This window comes from Mustelus asterias, chromosome 1 (assembly GCF_964213995.1).
Source record: "Mustelus asterias chromosome 1, sMusAst1.hap1.1, whole genome shotgun sequence".
Classification (NCBI taxonomy): Eukaryota; Metazoa; Chordata; class Chondrichthyes; order Carcharhiniformes; family Triakidae; genus Mustelus; species Mustelus asterias.
The window spans coordinates 54,256,188-54,278,940 of NC_135801.1; the positions used below are offsets into that span (position 1 = coordinate 54,256,188).

A 22,753-nucleotide genomic window follows, 5' to 3' on the forward strand; every position below is an offset into this window, starting at 1 on the left:
TGCATTTTGGTAGATTGAACCAGGGCAGGACTTACTCAGTTAATGGTAGGGCACTGGGGAGAGTTACAGAACTAAGAGATCTAGGGGTACAGGTTCATAGCTCCTTGAAAGTGGAGTTACAGATGGACAGAGTGGTGAAGAAGGCATTCAGCATGCTTGGTTTCATTGGTCAGAACATTGAATACAGGAGATGGGACATCTTGTTGAAGTTGTACAAGACATTGGTAAGGCCACACTTGGAATACTGTGTACAGTTCTGGTCACCCTATTATAGAAAGGATATTATTAAACTAGAAAGAGTGCAGAAGAGATTTACTAGGATGCTACCAGGACTTTATGGTTTGAGTTATAAGGAGAAGCTGGATAGACTGGGACTTTTTTCTCTGGGGTGTAGATTGCTGAGGGGTGATCTTATAGAGGTCTATAAAAAAATGAGGGGCATAGATCAGCTAGATAATCAATATCTTTTCCCAAAGGTAGGGGAGTCTAAAGCCAGAGGGCATAGGTTTAAGGTGAGAGGGGAGAGATACAAAAGGGTCCAGAGGGGCAATTTTTTCACACAGAGGGTGGTGAGAGTCTGGAACAAGCTGCCAGAGGTAGTAGTAGAGGCGGGTACAATTTTGTCTTTTAAAAAGCATTTAGACAGTTACATGGATAAGATGGGTATAGAGGGATATGGGCCAAATGTGAGCAATTGGGACTAGTTTAGGGATTTTTAAAAAAGGACGGCATGGACAAGTTGGGTCGAAGGGCCTGTTTCCATGTTGTAAACCTCTATGACTCTGCGCAGCCATGGGGCCCAGCCTGAACTTAGTGCAGTGCTGCAAAAAAATGAACAATTTCCTCTGGTCAGGCATGATCAATGGCAATATGGCATTGCATCAAATGATGAGGATAGCAAGCAAAGGAACTCTGCAACTGGGGAGCGTACTCATCGTCAGTACCACATGGCAAAAGAGGCTATTATGTGTGATAATATGGCACAATAAGGCGATTGGGAAAGTGTGACCAGATTGAGGGATGCATGGGGCCAAGGGAGTTAGGTGTCTAGACTTAACTAGCCAGAGTAAGAATGTCTCTAAACTGATGAAAAGACATCAGCACAATAGAGAGACACATGAAACTGTGGCTTCCTGATAGACTGAGCGTTTGCCTGATGCTTTTCTTGGCGTTCTTCACTGCAAGTTATTGCCATAGACAAGGAAGGTCAAACTCAGCGTGGAAATTGGTGACTGTGCCTCTGATGAAAACCAAGAACACCCAGAAGATACACCATCATCTGCTTCTCCCTCATCTTTCACCAGTGCAGTTATACTCATACAGGTTTCGGAGATTTTGTGTATAGAAGCATATGCTGGTGATCACAGATACGTCCCAGGAACTGAGGGAGGCTGTGTCAGCTGAGGTAACTGAGGGCGAGAGGACAGTTGGGGAGAAGATCCATGCTGAGCTCCAGGCTGATGGTGGGCCTCGGATTTCTTCCATAATAATACCGCTGGAGATGAAGAGCAGGCAAGGAAAATCTGGCGGAGGTGCTCGAGACTATGTGGAACATTGAGCGGATGTTAGAAGAGTTCATCCATGCTTAACTTCTACCGTGGCTCCGGCATGTGAGTGCAGGGTTCTTTCTTCCATGGAGAGATGGTGACTGCTTTGGACAGCCAGGTCTATCAAATGACCCATGTACGTGAGGACCTGCATTCTGTCACTCAGGCTTAGCACAGCAGTGGCTAGGCTAAAGAACAAGGCACCTGGACCTTCCTCAGGGATACAGGGAGGTGACATTGCACACCAAGAGAGAGAAGCAGTGCTAGTCAGCCACCCTGAGGATAACCTCTCAGGGCACAGGATGAGCAGGCACTCTTCATCCCCTCTAAGTGACACCAGAGTCTCGTGTAGACAAGATCGAGAAGAACACCCCTGCACTCATGCAGCAGACCCCCACAATTGGCAAGGGCCTTCAAGGGCTTGGGCCACTAGAAGGCATATGCAACGGTCATTAAAAGCAACAGAGCACTGCTCTTAGCAGCCTGTCTTTTCATTGGCTTCTATCAGGGCCATACCAAGGTGTAGTGAACATAGGAGAAAAATTAAGATCTCTTGAAGGCACAATGGTGGCACAGGTGTTCAGTTATTGCAAAGTTATGCACGTGTGTTTTTATATATATTTATTATATCCCATTATATTTTGCTCACTTGATATTTTGTGCATTCTATGTATTTGTTGGGATGTCCTCCTTCAGAGGGCACTTTGCATTGTCAAGCTTCATGACTGGTAGCTATTACTGAATGGAAGTTAGTGAGGGACATTTCACTTGTTGAGAAAGTAATGTTTAGAAGGACACTCTTTATTGGATAGTAATGTGCGTGGCATGATTATCTGCTCAAGGCATTGCAATGTGGTAGAACATGCAGCATCTACTGGTCTTCCCACAAATGATGATCCAAGGACGCTGGCCGAGGTTACGTATAAGTGCAAGAAGTGATGTGCTGCTTGTGCACTCATGGCCCTGTCAGCGTACGCAAAAAGTTGAAAGATGGCTCACAATAACTTCATTGACTTATGTTCCAGTGTGAAGACTTTATCCTCAGGGAGCAGTTATCTTTTTGCATCCTGTTCTGCTCCCCTTGGCCTTCCAGGGTTTTAGTGGAGCAAAGGATGTGGGTAGTGAGGAAGCTTCAAGTGCAAGCTGGCACACGTGGACACATATTCAGAGCAGGAAAAGGTTTGCAGGCAAGGTGAATCGAATGCATTTGTTGGTCCTTTTGAATACGACACCTATGCTTTATTGTATTTTTAAAAAATTAACGAAAGTTTGTTTTAAAAAATGAAATCTTGTGTAATTTCTTTCAGTTAGTCACTGGGTGTTCAAATTTCTCTTTAAACATTAACGGTCTCTACTGGGATCGCATTGATACAATTGATACAACTTCAACTCTGGATTCTTTCATAATGTCTTTTCCTTGTGCAGGACTATGTTCATTTGCGTGCCAATTTTGACAGTTTCTCCAAAACTAAGCTTCTCATCTCTACCTTAGCCCTTTCTGGCCCACCTTCTCCCTTTCCTTTCAACTACTGATACCAACTTTTCATTTCTCCCATTTGGAGCTTTGCCCTCCAAATCGCATCTTTATAATATGCATATATAGATACACATTTGCTGCATTAACAGATACATTTCCTGTATAAACGACGTTGTAATCAGAACAATCACATGCAGGAAAATTGTACAGACCTGAGAATGCCAGTTCCTGTTCCAATATCCAGAACAGATGTGCAACCAGACTGCACTGCTTTCTGGATTGCTCTCCGATAGGCAACATTCCTCTTCTGATCATTCAGCATTAAAAAGTGCCAGCGTTCCACTAACCAGTTGGCAACACGATAAAAATTCTCCCTTGCATCTGCACAGTCAGGATTGAGTTTAACAGCTTTGTGGAAATAGCCAGCCGCTTCATCTCGGAACCCCATGCTGCTCAAAAAGCAAAGAAGCCCAGAATTAACTTTAATTGTTGGATATACTGAGTTTTTAAAAAAAAGATATTTTCTTACTTGCAAATATATTTTACATAAGAAAATAATGATTTCTATTCACTATTATAGATGCATAGAATCAAAAATTAACAACCTGATTTAGACAGGTCAGTTGTTACTGCAGTAATTTCAATTAAATTGTTGCTTCCTGAAAAACAGTTTGTCTATACTCCGTACAATATATATATTCTAATCTCACATTTAGTAAGTGATTCAAATATGAGTTGTTTTCACCTGTTATATAGTTTGCTCATAAACAGATCTTGTATAAGTTGGCTAGACACCCAAGACGTGGCTGTGAAGGCAGCCAGGGCTGTTAACCTGCGATTGTCAGAGCCATTAACTTTGAATGTCTGTCCCAGTAGGGCGGAATTCTGCTCACCAGATGTTCAGCTGTGTGTTGTTCTGAAAGTAGATGAATGGCCTGAGGCTGGGTCTCATGTAGCCTCCTGTGATCATTTGACTAACAAGTGCACCATTGCAAGAAGCGATTTCCTGTGGATCAGCTTTGACAAATTGTGAACTATAGCAGACGTTATATATACTATTATAGATAGGTCAAGCTAATAGCATAGATTCTTTAGTGAAATAATTTCCTTACCATTAAATTTACAAATTGGAGCAGGTTTGAACTATGGGTTGGAAACCGGGATGGAGTCATACCTAAAACAAAGGTATCTGAGCCCTAGACATTGCTGATAATTCCTCAAGTTGATACTCTGGGCCCCACCATCTTCACTTGCTTCATCTGATTTGATTTGTCACATGTATTAATATACAGTGAAAAGTATTGTTTCTTGCGCGCTATACAGACAAAGCATGCCATTCATAGAGAAGGAAAGGAGAGGGTGCAGAATGTAATGTGCTAGGGTGTAGAGAAAGATCAATTTAATATGAGGTAGGTCCATTCAAAAGTCTAATGGCAGCAGGGAAGAAGTTGTTCCTGAGGTGGTTGGTACATGACCTCAGACTTGTATCTTTTTCCTGACGGAAGAAGATGGAAGAGAGTATGTCCAGGGTGCGTGGGGTCCTTGATTATGCTGGCTGTTTTTCGGAGGCAGCAGGAAGTGTAGACAGAGTCAATGGATGGGAGGCTGGTTTGCCTGATGGGACTGGGCTTCATTCATGGCCCTTTGTAGTTTCTTGCGGTCTTGGACAGAGCAGGAGCCATACCAAGCTGTGATACAAGCAGAAAGAATGCTTTCTATGGTGCACCTGTAAAAGTTGATGAGAGTTGTCGTGGACATGTCAAAATTTCCTGAGCCTCCTCAGAAAGTAGAAGCACTGGTGGGCTTTCTTAACAAGAGCGTCAGCATGGAAGGACCAGGTCAGGTTGTTGGTGATCTGGACACCTAGAAACTTGAAGCTCTTGACCATTTTCACTTCATCCCATTGATGTGGATGTCCATGTCCTCCACTACGCTTCCTGAAGTTGATGACTATCTCCTTCATTCTGTGACATTGAGGGGGAGATTATTGTCGTCGCACTAGTTCACCAGATTCTCAATCTCATCCCTGTACTCATCATTGTTGGAGATCCAACCCACTACGGTGGTGTCATCAGCAACTTAAAAATCGAGTTGGAGAGGAATTTGGCCACACAGTCATAGGTGTATACGGAGTATAGTAGGGGGTTGAGGACACAGCCTTGTGGGGCATTGGTCTTGAGGATGATCACGGAGGAGGTGTTGTTGCCTATCCTTACTCATTGCGGTCTGTGGGTTAGGAAATCTAGGATCTAGTCGCAGAAAGAGGAGCCCCCGAGCCGAGCCCCAGGCCATGGAGTTTGGAGATGAGTTTTGTAGGAATAATGGTGTTGAAGGCTGAGCTGTCGTTGACCTCTTATTCAAAATGAGCATAGAATGTGTTGAGCTCATCGGGGTGGGGTGCATTGGTGCCGATTCTACATGCCTTCATCTTGTAGCCTGTTATGTCTTGCAGACCTTGCCATAGTCGGTGGGAGTCCGTGTGGCTAGCCTGGGACTCGAGATTGGTCCGGTACTGTCTTTTGGCATCTTTAATGGATCTCCGTAGATCGTGTCTGGATTTCTTGTATAGGTCAGGGTCGCCTGACTTGGACACCTCAGACCTGGACTTCAGCAAGCAGTTGATATCCCTGTTTATCCATGGTTTCCAGTTGGGAAACACAAGGATTTGTTTCTTTGGCACACAGTCTTCCACATACTTACATGTGAAGTCAGTTACTGCAGTGGCATATGCCTTCAGGTTGGTCGCTGAGTTTTTAAATATTGATCAGTCCACTGACTCAAAGCAGTCCCGGAGATCATTCGATTCCTCAGACCATTGCACGACTTTCTTTATCGGATTCTCCCGTTTCAGTTTTTGCTTTTCAGCACAGCAAGAGCACAGCCTTGTGGTCTGATTTGCCAAAGTGTGGGCGAGCAATAGGCATTGTGATATTTGTGTAGCAGTGCTCAAGGATGTTTGGTGGAACAGGAGACGTGTTGGTGGTATCTTGGTAGGACACTCGAGCTTGGCCTGATCAAAGTCCCCGGTCACAATGAACCCTTGCAGTTCATTAGATGCTGGTGCTTGCAAGTGGTAGTTTTTTTATGCATCTGTTGTCCTTATACTTCTAGGAGGTAATGGTTGTGGGTTTGGAAGTCAAAGGATCCTTGGTGACTTTCTGCAATGCACCTTGTAGATGACACACACTGCTGCAACTGTACACTGTTAGTGGAGGAAGTCAATTTATAAGTTGGTGGAGGAGGGTGCGAATCAAGTGGGCTGCTTTGTCCTGGATGGTATCCAGCTTCTTGAATGTTATTGGAGTTACATTCATTCAGGTGTGTGGAGAGTATACCTTCACATTACTGACTTATGCCCTGAGATTGGTGAGCAGGCTTTGGTGGAGTCAGTAGGAGAGTTACTCACCATAGAATTCACAACCTCTGATCTGTTCTTGTAGCCACATTATTTATATGGCTGGTCCAGTTCAGTTTCTGGTCAATGGTAAACCCCGGATGTTGATAGTGGGGGATTCAGCAATGGTAATGTCATTGAATGTCATGGGGTAATGCTTACATTCTTTCTTGTTAGAGATGGTCATTGCCTAGCATTTTTGTGGCGCTAATGTTACTTGTCACTTATCAATCCAGGCCTGAATGTCTGCAGTGTGCCCCATCTATAATACACTCTGCAGCAATACGCTGAAGCTTCTTCAACAACACTTTCCAAATCCATGACAATTACTACCTAGATAAGGACAGCAGGCACAAGGGAATACCTGAAAGTTCTTCACTATGTCACACACAAACCTGACTTGGAAAAATATCCTGTTCCTTCACTGTCAAAATCCTGAAATTCCCTCTATAACAGCACTGGATTGTATGTACACTGCATGGACTACAGAGGTTCGAGAAGGCAGCTCACCACCACCTTCTCGAGGGCAATTACCAATGAGCAATAAATGTTGGCCTTGCCAGTGGTGCCCAAATCCCAAGAACAAGCAAAAAAGGATAATATTAATGTAATTTGATGAATCTGCTGGTTTAAAATCCTCTTTAATTTTAATAAATCTTTAATAAATGTTTTAATAAACATGATTTGTAGTTTACGGACTGAGGCATTATAGAGTTACAGTCAAAATGGTACAGAAGGAAGTCATTCAGCCTGTCGAATCCATGCACCTCTCTGTGGAGTAATCCAATCAGTCCCATTCCCTCATTCCATCCTGACAGCCCTGCAAGTTCTTTGCCCACAAAAACCAATCCAATTTCCTTTTGAAATTATTGATTATCTCTGCTCCCCCCAACTAGTAGGCAGCAAGTTCCAGATTATCACCATTCGCTGCATAGTTCTTCCTCACCTTTCCCCTCCATTTCTTGCCCAAAATCTTAAATATCACCTTGTATCATCAGCTAATGGGAACAGCTTTTCTTTGTCGACCATATCTAAGTTTGTCATAACTTGTAAACCTCAAGAAAATTTCTCCTCAACCTCCTTTGCTCCAAGCAGAACAACCCCAGTTTCTTGGGAGTATTTTGTGCCCTTTCAGATGTCCAGAAATGCTCCAGAATTTTTTTTAAACTTTCACTAGGGTTGAACAACAGGTAGTTGCAGATAGACCTAACCAATTTCCACTGGAGTCAATGGAAAGGAAAAATTGACAAGATGTATTATGGGCAGCAATCCACAACTGCTGTACCAGAAATTAAAACTGTCCCTACTGTTTCCAGCAAATTAGTTTGCTATTCACTCAAGGTACACTTGGTGTATCAGATTACTTAGTATGCAAGGTAAGCTATTTGTTCGCTCAAAGTATGGGCCTGCCTATGGAACTATGGACTGCACAGTGGTTAAGCACTGCTGCATCACAGCAGTGGGTTCGACTCCCAGCTTGGATCACTGTCTGTGTGGAGTTTGCATGTTCTCCCAGTGTCTGGGTTTCCTCCAGGTTCTCCAGTTTCCTCCCACAGTCCAAAAGACATGTTGGTTAGGTGCATCGGCCATGCTAAATTCTCCCTTAGTGTACCCAAACAGGTGCCTGAGTGTGGTGACTAGGGGATTTTCACAGTAACTTCATTGCAGTATTAATGTAAGCCTACTTGTGACACTAATAAATAAACTTTAAAAACTTTAAAGTAGTCCTACACATTGGACACAAGCAAACACGTGTATAGTAAAATATTTGTTCATTGAAAGCTTTGTACATTAAGGCTTCAGATCGCGCTGTGGGGCATGGCAAGAGGGGACCAAGTGTGGGGAGAAAAGCAGGTTTAGTTGGGGGCTGCGGGGAGCCTCCTCCTGGCCTACAACCATTGCTGGAAAGATTCTTACCTGTTGGATCAGATTTTTCTCACTTCCCTCCAGCCACTCGGGTTTCCCAGCCCCAATAACGTAGCACCCAGCAATGAAAACTAAAAATCTGTTCAAATTTGTGGCAGCCTCATGAGCATCTATAAATAACTGGCCCATTTCTCAAGAGCAAGCAAGTCATCTGCAAACTCAATTATCTCTGTTATGCGTGTTCAATGAGTGTTGGGGTCGAGTTTCAAACTTGAAATTTTAACACTTCTCCAGAAATCACTTCTATTTGGACTAAATTTCTCCCTAAATTTCTTGTTGATGAGACTGTTTTACACTTAAATGCTATCTGAAAACACTTGGCTTCCTTGCTTCTCCAGTGGGTACTATTTATAAATGCCAGAAGAATATATCACAGCTTCAGGGACCCAGGTTCAATTCTGGCCTCGGGTGACTGTCTGTGTGGAGTTTGCACATTTTCCCTGTGTCTGCGTGGTTTTTTCCAGGTGCTCCGGTTTCCTCCCACAGTCCAAAGATGTGCGGGTTAGGTCAATTGGCCATGTTAAATTGCCCCTTAGTGTCAGGAGATTAGCAGGGTTTATATGTGGAATTACAGGGATAGAGCCTGGGTGGGATTGTTGTTGGTGCAGACCTGGATGGCCCAATGGCCTCTTTCTGCACTGTAGGGATTCTATGATCATGAAATCATATGTACTCTCCCATAATTTACTTGTAGTAGATGGAAAGTGGGGGGGCTATACCTGCAATTTCCTATTAAGTATTCCTGGAGGGCAAGGTTCTGTACCAGGAATGTAGTGAATGCCACTGCATACCCTTCTGCTTTGCAGAGCAGCAGTAATCCACTGTGTTCAGAAGGCCCTAGATTCCAACTCTACTCAATTTGCGTTAGCTGCTGTCAGTCAGGACTTCAGGGCAGACTATAATTTAACTCCATGCCCCACGAAGGCAGGGGACATATCTCAAGGTTCCTGCCCAGCGATCCATGCTGGAAAGTTCATGCTGGTAGATAACAGAATGAATTCAGTTGCAATGTCCATAATTCCTACCTAGACGCACAATAGTGATTTGAATAATATAGGTCAAGTTTGCCAGTATTCCAGAGATAGAATAGAGGTGGAAAATTTAAAACAAGCAGTCATTTGAAATTAAGCAGCTTACATAGTTAATGTTTTATTTTTAACCAATGATTAATTTATTTAATTACTGAAGAGGATAGCAATAATAAATAAGAAGTCATGCATATCTCTGTACTGTTACCATCCTGGTGATGTTTAATACCAGAATCTTCAGAGGGTAAAACTCAATAGAAACAAAGGGCAGGATTTTCCGGTCCTTTTTGAAGACAAGATCTTCCAGTCCCACTAAAGGCGATCCCTGCGGCAGGTTCCCTGGTAGCGGAACGGACAAGCCACAGAAAACATCATAGACATTGGCAGGACCAAAAATCTCACTGGCAGCTAATAACAAGCTGGTTCCACCGCCAAACATCATGGAGCTGGGGGGAGGAAAATCCCATCCACATTTTTGCATTCACTATGATTGAAATACAGTAGTGCAATGTATTAATATGGGCAAGGACTCACAAAGAGCAATGGGATAATGATCATCTGATCTGTTTCTGTGATGCTGATTGAAACCAAAATATTGGACTGGACACTGAGGAGAACTCCTCTGCTTTACTTAAAAATAATTATCTTTTACATAAACTTGGGAAGGTAAATTTGGTACTAGGTCAAAGAACAGCGAAATGGATGAGACTAAATCAGTAGAGTTATGGATCCAGCATTGGCACAAGCTTAGTAAACGACATTCTGTGATACTTTCTTGATTCTATCAAATGAAACTCAGTCTTGTAGACCAAGAAATTCCCAAGTTGAATCCTGTTCTGCACTGAATTAACTGATTTCAACTGGGGTGACAAGACGACTCCTCCCATGGATCAGCAAATTTATCCAAGTGAGTGAGCCATATAATCAAAGAGGGCCCCAGGTTAAATTATTGATATGGGCCAAGTGAGTTGATTTCAGTTAAAGCAACGATTAAGCCTGCAATTGAAATCAGGACATTTTGGATATTATCATCCGGCAACTCATCTAAATGTGTCCATATAGTGAGGACATCAGGTGAGGAAGGGGTCAGGTTTAGCTGATAATCCTTGATTGTGTGTCACTCAGTGAGTAAGTGTTAATAATGCCAATCGGGCAAAATACTGGGAGTCAATTATCACTCATAGAACCGTACAATAGGCAGAATCTATTTTTGAAACTCTCTATCCAACGACTTACTGAAAAGTTGATATCTCTAAATCTTAGACGAAAACTAGATTGTGCTACACTGTTGTGATGCTTATGACTGAATTCATTATACTCACCTCAAGTTCACAAAATTGTACGTGGTACATGGGTGAGCCTTGAAGAGAATGAGAGGTCACAGTAACAGCTCTTAAGGAGTTATATAAAAGTGCCAACTTATTACCATTTGATATAATAGATATTTATTAGAATTTTATTAGAAATAAAATTCTAATAAATATCTATTATATCAAATGGTAATAAGTTGGCACTTTTATATAACTCCTTAAGATATTGAAATATAATTGGAAAATACTTTCACAAACCTAAATAAATGCTCTCCCATACTGTTCCATATTACTTCATTATTGGGGTAGAGTTCCAAAGCCTGTTCATAACAGTCAAATATATCCTGAATCCGACTTAAAGAGTCAAGTTCTTCGGCCCATTTAAAAAGTGTGTGTTGGAACGATTCCTGTAATTTCAGAAATAAAAACAAACAACGTAAAACTCATGAAGAAATAAATTAAAGCAAAGACAAACGCAATTGCTGCGATTTTGTGCCCACATTCACCATGAGTGAAAAGGGCGCCATGGGTGCAAAACTAGACTCAGAAGACAAGAATCTCACCTGCGTGATCTCATTTTCCGTTCCCCCTGCTGCCCCCGCACCAGTGACGTAACGAGGTTCACGCCCAAGAAGGTAAGGAACCTCATTTCAATAAACTTATATGTAATTAGGGGACTACTATAATCATCTGGAATTCCCCCCTCGCTGACGTTTACAACTGTTTCACAAAAACAGAAACCAGTCAAAGGGAACCCGACAGGGGTGCACTGGTAAGTATAGCCATGTGGGGTATAGCCCCCAGAGGCGGGGAGGGACCTTGCAGTACCCTGGCACCACCCCCTGGGTGTTCCACGGGGGAGATTCCCCTTATCAGCTAGGGCGGTAGGGGGTTCCACATGTGCATATAGGGGGACACTATATGCCTAAGGAGGGAGGGGGGAGGGGAGGAGCCCCATTGGGAGATCAGGGCACACTTCCGAGCTCGGGATTCCCTGTTGCCGGCCTTTTCTGTCCTGCCCCACCAGCACGATGGCATGTACGATGCCTCCAGATTTTTCTGCAGAATGCTGAGTGAATTGGAGAGGAAATCCAGCAGTGTAGCCTGCAGGCTGTACACCAGCTATCTCACCTCAGCCCACTGTGCACAGAATGAAAATTTCCATCCAAGAAATCAGATTAGACAAAAGGATTCAAATCCTCCTGATCAGTTATTAAACTATCCATGATTAGGCAGGCACGTTAACATTCAGGACAAAAGTTGTATCCCTATTTTACAGTGATTCATTTGTTAAAATCTATTGCTGTATCATGTTACTGCCTAGATAATATCTGTATCTTTACTGCCTAGATAATGTCTGTATCTTTAAGATCTGGCTGGCTGTAGAGATTCGCATTCTAATCAGTATTCTGTAACTTGATTATGTGTCTCTATGCCCTGTTTGAGAGCAGATTTCCACTCCATCTGACGAAGGAGCAGCGCTCCAAAAGCTAATGGTATTTGCTACCAAATAAACCTGTTGGACTTTAACCTGGTGTTGTTAAAACTCTTACTGTAGATAATAGAAGACAAACTAGTTGATGTTTTACATCTAACAATTCCCACGTTCCAAAGGAAGAACCATCTTATGGTGTCTCTTTTTGACAGTTGGAACTATTAACTATAACTGAAACCATCAAACTCCAGTTTCATGCAAACAGTTTAATCAAAATGTCTTTGAAAGTTCACTCTCTGAAGTAAAAAATAACGGGCGGGTTTTTCTATAAAAATAATGGTAAAATTAACAGCACATTCTGTTATTGACATGTAATTTGGACAACATTCAATGACCACGTGTGCAACGTTAAATGTGGAAATCTGGAAGTTACTGTGTTGGACATGTTAGTCCTGTAAAAGATTCATGAAAACACCATCTTGCTGTCTGTCCTGTCATTAAACAGCCTGAAGTATCTGTAGTTAAATCATAATTACTGTCGACAACCTGCTGTGACACTGAAAATGAACTTTTACAAGCCTGCAGTCTCCTTTCAGATTTTAATTATTTGTTAGAAATTTCTAATTTAAAAAATCTATTTATTTTGTCTTTTATCATTCTCTCTTAATCGAATCTTTTCTTCTCTATTACTTTCTGCACTGAATTTGAATTTCGTTTTCTTATTGGCATTTCCGACTTCAGACTTCTGCTGCTCGTTAATGATTGCTCAATCTGTAGTTAACAAGATATAACATTGCTTGCCCTGCTCACATATCATTGACAACCTGCAGTGAACATTGTAGCTTTTTAGTCAGTTGCCGATAGGAACCTTATCAAAACAGTTTCTCCTGCCCAATGTTAAACCGCTAATACTTTTGTTATTTGTACTAGCCATTACAAATTGATGTCATTTCTTCCTATTTTCTCCTTTCGTTTGAGGATTACAATAAAGAACCTGCATCAAATTAAACAGAACGAAATAACCTGGTTTTCAATCTTTTTTTAAATTCTATAAATTATGCAGTGCTGCATATGTATATTTAATTTTGCAGATGTTGTGTTACAGAAATTATGTATAAATGTGAAAGCTACTTTCAATATGCAAAGAGATAGCACATATTTTACGGGGAACCTCAAACTGCCTTTTGTCTGAAATAGAACATTGTTTAAGAACAAAGTATATATTTATGTCTTTTCAGCTCTGACAATCCACCTCACAGCTTTGAAAATGCAGACATGTCTTTTTTTAGTCATGACAGCTGCAAAAGGCTATTTCGTTATCCTTCACTGCATAATAAAGCAAAGTTAGGAATTTATAAAGCAGGAGAATAATTAATTCAAACAATGCTCAGAAACTATTACAGAAGAATAAAGGTCATTTTGAATTAGATACAATCATACGACTACAGCACAGACGCTATTTGGCACATTTTCCTCTACTGATAGTCTTCAGCTGCTCCAGAATCTACTCTAATTCACTTCTCAGGAGTAAATGGAGTCTTCAAAGTGTAAATAAGATCAGAAAGAGGTTAAAACTAGTGTAAAATAAAATGTGCTTTCTGAAGATGTATACCTGCAATATTTCCTCTAAAAACAGTGTGCAACTTACTCAATTTAAATAATACTATAAGGATGAAACAAGAGATTATCCTATTCAAAGAACTGAAGACTCAACTCGGGGCAAGCAACGTTTGCTTGGAATTCTCACCTCCTGTCTGGAAGGGCTGAATAACTAATAAGAAATCACAGGCACAATGTCATGCTCTTTCCCATCTCTGGGGATCACTAACAAGCTACCTTTTCTAATTGTGTGACGAGCTGCATGAAATTTCCACTATATATATGCATCAAGTAGGCTGGCATTGGCTTAATGATCTAATTTTACTGCTGTTACATATCACAAGTAATGTTTGCCCGAGTGAATCATAGAATCATGGTATCCTCACAGGACAGAAGGAATTGTGTAAATGTGAAAGCTGCTTTCAGCATGCAAAGAGATAGCACATATTTTACAGGAAACCGCAAACTGCCTTTTTCATTCAGCCCATCAAGTCTGCACCAACTCTCCAACAGAGCATCTTTCTCAGGCCCACCCCCTGCCCTCTCGCTGTAACCCCACGCATTTACACCGCAAATCCCCTTAACCAACACATTTGGGACAATTTAGCACGGTCAATACAACTTACCTGCACATCTTTGGACCGTGGGAGGAAACCGGCTCCTTGACGTTGTGAGGCAGCAGTGCTGACCACTGTACCACCCAAATATGTAATTTTATAATCCTATCATTTTGAAGAGAGTTCAAAAATAACCCGAGGGTGTTTGTATACAAATTTATGCAAATAGCAAGACAGGTTCATAAAGTACAATGGGTCCTGGGCTACATGATTAGAGGCATATGCCGAAAACTTCCATCTTCATTTGTGGCTGGGATTCTCCAGTGCCACTGAGATCTCCTCTGTACCCTTTCCAGAGCTACCACACCCCTCCCAGAATGCGGATTCCAGAACTGCACACAATACTCTAACATTTTACATAGCTCCAGCATAACCCTACCTGCTTTTAAACTCTATGCCTTGGTTAATAAAGGCAAGTAAACCATATGTCTTTTTAACCATTTTATCTACCTTGGTCCCTCTGATCCTTGATGCTTTCCAGGGTCCTGCCATTCATCATGTATTCCCCTTGCCTTGTTTGTTCTGCCCGAGTGCATCACCTCACACTTTTCCAGATTGAATTCCATTTGCCACTGATCAGACCATCTGACCAGCCCGTATTATATTACTGTAATCTAAGGCTATCCTTCACACTATTTACCACTCCACCAATTTTCGTATCATCCACAAACTTACAGATCAACCCTCCTACATTCAAGTCTAAATCATTTATAATAACCACAAACAGCAAGCACCCTACCACTGATCCCTGTGGGATTCCATTGGACATGGTCTTCCAGTCAGAAAAATCCCCTCCACCATCACCCTCTGCTTCCACTCAGCCAATTCTGGATCTAATTTGCCAAATTTCCTTGGATTCCATGGGCTCTTACCTTCGCCATCAGTCTACTATGTGAGAACGTATCAAAGCCTTGCTGAATTGCCCTCATCTAACACCTGGTCACCTCTTTAAAAAATTCAATCAAGTTGGTCTGACATGACCTCCCCTTAACCACACCATGCTGACTGTTCTTGATTAATCCCTGCCTCTCCAAATGCAGATTAATTCTGGTTCTCAAAATTGCTTCCAATAGTTTCCCCACCACTGCAGTGAGAGTGACTGGCCCGTAACCTCCTGGTTTATCCCTTACACCCTTCTTGAATAATGCCCCCCAGCACCTTTCCTGTGAGGAAAGAAAGGAAGGAATTGAAAATTATTGCCAGTGCCCCTGATATTTTCTCCCTTGCCTCATTCAACAGCCTGGGATGCATTTCATTCAGTCCTGGATATTTATCTACTTTTAAGCCTACCAAACTACTCAGGACATCCGCTCTATGTTAATTTCTTTAATTGTATCACAGTCCTTCTCCCTGATTTCCATACTCACATTGTGTGTCTCTCACTAGTGAACACTGATACAAAGTCTTCATTTAGAACACTACCTATGTCCTCCGGCTCCAAAAGTTAAGGTTTATTTGGTAATGTCACAAGTAGGCTTACATTAACACTGCAGTGAAGTTACTGTGAAAATCCCCTCGTCGCCGCACTCCAGCGCCTGTTTGGGTACACTGAGGGAGAAGTTTAGCATGGCCAATTCACCTAACCAACTTGTCTTTCGAACTGTGGAAGGAAACCGGAGCACCCGGTGGAAACCCATTCTGACATGGGGAGAATGTGCAGACTACGCACAGTGACCCAAGCCGGGAATTGAACCCAGGTCCTTGGCACCGTGAAGCAGCAATGCTAACCACTGTGCCACCCCACATACGAATTACCACTGTGGTCTTTAATGGGCCCTACTCTTTCCCTAGTTATCCTTTTACCCTTAATGTACTTGTAAAATAACTTAGGATTTTCCTTTATTCTAACTTGTATCCTTGCATGTCCCCCTTTTTGCTCTCCTAATTTCCTTTCTAAGTTCCCTCTCACATATTCTATCCTCCTCTAGGGTTGCTACTGTTTTGAGCATGATGTGGAGATGCCGGCGTTGGACTGGGATAATTGAGCACTCAATGTCTGCCATAAGCCTCCCTTCTTCGCTTTATCCAACGTTGTATATCCCTCAATATCCGCGATGCACTGGATTTGTTGGTCTCACTTTTTTTCCACTGGAACATGTTGGCCCTGTACTCTCCTTATTTCTTTCTTGAATATGTCCCACTGTTCCGTCAGTGTTTGCTCTGAGCCCACTCTGGCGAAATCATATCTGATCTTATTAAAATCAGCATTCCCCCAGTTTAGAATTTTGGTTTCAGGCCCATCCTTTTCCATCTCTTATAAAAATAAACAAACTTCTATTTAGAAGTTCGCATCAAAGACACTAATCTTTTAATAGCTTCTTTAAACTGTCCATCAAATTGGAAACTCAGAACCCCCCTCCTCCCCCAGCTGAGATAATTATAACTTTTAAAACTTGGTCAAACATTGGTAAAAACAGAACTTTATTGAAACTGCATTTTCAGGTGTTACTGTTCTTTTTCTAACCTGAAGCACATGGCTTCTCAGTCAAAGCAGTCTAGCAGAACTTTTTAAATACTCCCAGTGACAGCTGCTGCATGTTTTTTATTAAAGTTTAAAGGATTTGAGATTGATAGATGCTAGGCAGCACAGTGGCAAGCACTGCTGCCTCACAGCGCCAGGGACCCGGATTTGATTCCAGTCTTGGATGACAGTGTGTGTGCAGTTTACACGTTCTCCCTGTGTCTACATGGGTTTCCTCCGAGTGCTCCTGTTTCCTCCCACAATGCAAAAATGTGTAGGTTTAGTGGATTAGCCATGCTAAATGCATGGGGTTATGGGGATAGGGTGGGGAGGTGGGCCTGGGTAGGATGCTCTTTTGAACAGTCAGTGCAGACTCGATAGATCGAATGGCCTCCTTCTGCACTGCAAGGATTCAACGGTTCGATTCTATTCTATTTCTGTTGTTTGGCATGCCTTGTAGCTTCACCAGGTTGACACTTCATTTTTATGGAATGCCTGCTGCTGCTTCTGGCATGCTTTCCTGAGCTCTTCATTGAACCAGGGATGGATCCCTGGATTTGATGGTAGTGGTGGAGGGATTTGCCAGTCCATGAAGTTACAGATTGTGGTTGATTACAAATCAGCTGGTGCTGATGGCCCACAGAACCTTATTGTCCATTAGTATCTATCAATTCATAGAGAATCTCCAGAAATGGTTTCTCTTTCCATCCCACACTTTTACCTCTCAAGTCCATCAATATTCTACCATTAATCCTCTCTTGCTCATCTACATTCTGTCCAGCAGCATCTGCAGCTACAGAGTCAGCTACACAAACGTGTTGATGACAACCAGCTCTACTTCTTTACCACCCATACTGCGGAGGCAGTGGCATAGTGGTATTGTCACTGGACTAGTAATCTAGAGACCCAGGGTAATGCTCTGGGAATCTCTCCAGGTCCCCAGTTCCCCAATAAAAAAAAAATCTGAAATTTTAAGTCTACCAATTTTCAAAAAATACCAGCTAGCTCACAAATGTCACTTTAGGGAAGGAAACCTGCCCTCCAGATCTACCAGTTTTAAGAGGTCATTCAAGGATTATCTGTCTTTAATGTGGTTTGTGAAATGTCATGTTTGTTTTTACAATAGACTGACCACTTACAGAGATTTAAAATTTTTGAATGGGTTTTAAGAATGAGAGGTTTTTTTTCTGTATGAGGCATGTTTGAGTGAGAGATCTATTCAATGTTAGAACTTTTTTTAATCCCTATTTCAAAGATATGGCTCCAGAGGTCTTCCCATTGTGGATGTGGGGTGAGAGGATATGGAGTATACATATGTGAGACATGAGGGACATGAAGGCATTACGGTGAGTGGGGGTTGAAGGATGAGGGTTTGAGGGCAACGTCCCAGTAAATGGAGGCAGATGTTCTAGTCTGCTGGCCAGGTCAACCACCTTCCCCTGTTGCCACCTCAGACCTACTTCTGGAGGCAGTGGGCTCGGCTCCATTTCGTCCCCCCCATCTCGCTGGAAATAAAATATGGCAAGAGGGGCCTGAAATAACTCCTCAGAGGCTGGTGTCCCTTCACCAGATTCCCTTTATTTACAAACTCTATTCCACTCCTAGACTGATTCAGGAACAAAGTCAGAATCAGGAGTGCCAGTGGACCTGACAGTCTCATTTTTATATAGAGGCGACACTCCCTGATTGGGCAGGCAATTATGACCTCAATCAGGGAGTTCATCCTCCAAGAGACCAACCTCATGGGCCTCACTGCAGTCATTACAGGGCCCTTTAAAAGGAGGAAGATCTGCTGGATCAGCAACTTTCCCAACTCAATCTCTTCACCTTCTTCACGAAAGTCCAGTCCTATCTTCTGTCACCTCTAGCCTTGACTATTCCATTTCCCATCCTCTTCCCCATTCAGTTCATCCAACATTGTCTGTTTCCTATCCCATGCTAAGTCTTACCCATACATTATCCTGCCTTTGCTGGGCTATATTGCCTCTCAGTTCCCAATGCTCTAATTTGAAATTCTAGAACCCTGTGCTGATATTTATATCGCTTCATGGCCTTCCAGCTAACTATCAAAGATCTTCTCCAGGCCTACAACCACAACCCACAAGCTCTAAATAGCCTCATGCTCCCTCCCTTTGATTTCCCTTTGGGGCTCCTTACCTTTAGCCCCCACAGTTAGAATTCCCTCCATAAATCTTTCCTTCTCTTACTCATATATCCCGCTTAAAACGCACCTCTTTGACAAAGCTATTGATTATCCTTCCTAAAATCATCTTTGCCTTGGCATTTATTTTGTCCAGTTACACCTCTGTGAAATGGCTGGGACTGTTATTGTGTTCCAGTTATATAATAAATGCAATTTGTTATAGTAACTTTGCTGGAAGATCCGGGAAAATTCCAGAGAAATTGCATTATCATTTGGTTGATGTTCCACCACTATTTTTGGAAACAACAGAATTCCAATGGCTCATGGACATTTCAAATCAACTAAGTGGCACACTTCTAGTCGGAAAATCTAGGATATACTCCAGAATAAAAGCCAAGCTGTTCCACCATGTCCTACAATATTTCTTATCCTCCTAGTCCGGTAACAGGCAGCCTGGCATTGATAGTAATCACCCATTCACCAGCCAAAATGAAAAAGGGGGAACACATACACTACCTATTACATGTTGCCATTTATCCAGCGAGGTACCGGAGCAGGACACATCATTAGCATATTTAAATCCATCACCACTGTAATTAGGAAGTAAACTTCAATATTACATTTACTGTGTGCGTCTTCCAGAGGCCTTCTTCAGCACTCCTTACGGGACAAGACAAGACGAGCAAGGGAGAGATGCTTCGATGTGATTTCGGCAGGTTGACTGAGTGGGTATATGCATGGCAGATGCAGTATAATGTGGATAAATGTGAGGTTATCCACCATGGCAGTAATAATAGGAAGGCAGATTATTATTTAAATGGGTGTAAATTGAGAGAGATGGCCAATCAGCGACACCTTGGTGTCCTCGTGTTTTAGTCGCTGAAAGTATGTGTCCTTTGGTAGGGCGACACTGTGGTTAGCACTGCTGCCTCACAGCACAAGGGACCCAGGTACAATTCCGGCCTCGGGTGACTGTCTTTGTGGAGTTTGCACATTCTCCCCGCATCTGTGCGAGTTTCCTCCACGCGCTTTGGCTTCCTCCCACAGTCCAAAGATGTGCAGGTTAGGTGATTGGCCATGCTAAATTGCCCCTTAGTGTCAGGGGGATTAGCAGGGTAAATACATGGGGTTATGGGGATAGTGCCTCAGTGGGATTGTTGTCAGTGCACGTTTGATGGACTGAATGGCCTCCTTTTGTACTGTAGTGATTCTACAATTCTATTATCTGAGGAAGGATGTCCTTGCTATAGAGGGAATACAGCGAAGCTTTAACAGGCTGATTCCTGGAACGGTAGATTTGTCATATGAAGAGAGGCTAAATCGGTTAGGATTATATTGACTGGAGTTTAGAAGAGTGAGAGGGGATCTCATGGAAACTTATAAAATTCTAACAGGGATAGACATGGCAGAAAGAATGTTCCCAATGGCAGGGGAGTCTAAAACTAGGGGGTCATAGTTTGAGGATAAGGGGTAAACCTTTTAGAACTGAGGTGAGGAGAAATTTCTTCACCCAGAGAGTGGTGAATGTATGGAATTCACCACCGCAGAAAGTAGTTCAGTCCAAAACATTGTGTGATTTCAAGAAATTAGATAAAGCTCTTGGGGCTAAAGGAATCAAGCGATATGGGGGGGGATCAGGATATTGAATTTGATGATCAGCCATGATCATAATGAATGGAGGAGCAGGTTCAAAGGGTCAAATGGCCTACTCCTGATTCTTGTTTCTATGTTTCTAAGGGTTCTCCACCCTGCCCCTCAAAGAAATCTGCAATGTCCCCCTGCCCAATCGCAGCCACATCTCCTCCCACTGTGATTTACACAAGCTCTAAGCTTGATCATGGATGTCTTTCTACCTCACCACCTAGCCCTGAATTATGATTGGCCTCCACTTCAGGCCACTGGGGCTGTCACCAAGTTGGCTAGGCTGGAAAATGAAGCAAATATCAGCCGTGGCTCAATTGGTAGCACTCTTGCCTCTGAGTCAAAGTTCCAGGTTCAAGTTTCATTCCAGGGTTTAAGCACAAAAATCAAGGCTGACCTTGGTGTGTCGTACTGAAGGAGTACATTGTCAGGGGTGCAATCTTTTGGATGAGACATTAAAAAGAGGTCCCATCTGCCCACTCAGGTGGATGTAAAGGATCCCATGGCACCATTTCAGTGAAGAACTGGGGAGTTACCCCCAGGGTCTTGGCCACATTGCAAAACAGATTAACTGGACATTGTCATGTTGCTTTTTGTGGGAGCTTCCTGCACACAACGTGGCTGTCTCGTTTCCTACATTACCACAGTGACAACACTTCAAAAATATTTTATTGGCTGTAAGGCATCAAGTGATCGTGAAAGGCAATGTATAAATGCAAGTCTGTCAAATTTCCACAGGCCGAGCCTTGCTCAATTTTGTCCCACAGTACCTTGCTCCCCTGCACCCTCTCCTTAAATATTGGGGCCCGTGTATCAGCACTCTGTCAGAAGATGAACTAACAATCTTTTTTCTGCAATGCTACTATCCTGATCTTCAGAATCATTACATCATTCAGTCAGAAGGACATGCACTATTGAGTTAGAGATTATGGGTTGGGAACCCCACTTCAGAACTTTAGCATTCCAGGGAATGCTGCAGCTTTACAGCTCCTGAGCTTCGAGAGACAGATGTAAAACCACGCCCAGCACCACTCCACCTGCTGCCCACTCCCACCCCCAAAGGTTTTGTGACATAAATGGGTATTTTTGTCTACTTTTGGTTTGGTGGCTATTCCTTTAATCTAGCAATAAATTGTTCAAAAATGCCAACTTCAATTCAGATTTATAGCAAACTTATTTTAATGGCGTAATTACAGGAGTTACAGGAGAGAAAAATTATTTAAAAACCACTTGACATACAAGATTTTTAATTTTAGAGACATGCACCTCTCTCTCTTTGTCCAGTATCTTCCCACCTACATTCATGATTCTTCTAATGCCCTATATCATATCAACGATTTCCAGTTTCCTGGCCCTAACCGCCTTCTCCTCACCATGAATGTCCAATCCCTCTACACCTCCATTCCCCACCCAATGGTCTGAGGACTCTCTGCTTCCTTTTGATTTGATTTATTATTGTCTCGTGTGTTAGTATACAGTGAAAAGTATGGTTTCTTGCGCGCTATACAAAGCATACCGCTCATAGAGAAAGAAACGAGAGTGTGCAGAATGTAGAGTAACAGTCATAGCTAGGGTGTAGAGAAAGATTAACTTAATGCAAGGTAGGTACATTTAAAAGTCTGATGGTAGCAGGGAAGAAGCTGTTCTTGAGTCGGTTGGTACATGACCTCAGACTTTTGTATCTTTTTCCCGATGGAAGAAAGTGGAAGAGAGAATGTCCGGAGTGCGTGGGATCCTTAATTATGCTGGCTGCTTTGCCGAGGCAGCGGGAAGTATAGACAGAGTCAATGGATGAGAGGCTGGTTTGTGTGATGGACTGGGCTTCATTCACGACCTTTTGTAGTTTCTTGCAGTCTTGGACAGAGCAGGAGCCATACCAAGCTGTGATACAGCTTGAAAGAATGCTTTCTATGGTGCATCTGTAAAAGTTGGTGAGAGTCGTAGCTGACATGCCAAATTTCCTTAGTTTTCTGTGAAAGTAGAGGCATTAGTGGGCTTTCTTAACTATAGTGTCGGCAAGGGAAGGACCAGGACAGGTTGTTGGTGATCTGGACATCTAAAAACTCTAAGCTCTAGACCATTTCTACTTTGTCCCCATTGATGTAGAGAGGGGCATGTTCTCCTCTATGCTTTCTGAAGTCAATGACAATCTGCTTTGTTGTGTTGATATTGAGG

The 22,753-nt window shown here is 42.6% G+C and overlaps 1 protein-coding gene across 1 annotated transcript in view; it reads right to left on the bottom strand.

Moving 5' to 3' along the window:
- prmt9 (protein arginine methyltransferase 9) overlaps positions 1 to 11,089 on the bottom strand; it is a 63,406-nt gene extending 52,317 nt beyond the window's left edge. The window contains exons 1-2 of the mRNA XM_078212352.1: positions 10,941 to 11,089; positions 3,237 to 3,473 (exon numbers count right to left, since the gene is read on the bottom strand). Of these exons, the coding sequence (XP_078068478.1) occupies positions 3,237 to 3,473; positions 10,941 to 10,960 (257 nt within the window). The 5' untranslated portion in view covers positions 10,961 to 11,089. The remainder of the gene's footprint in view (positions 1 to 3,236; positions 3,474 to 10,940) is intronic.
- Positions 11,090 to 22,753: the final 11,664 nt, after the last annotated feature.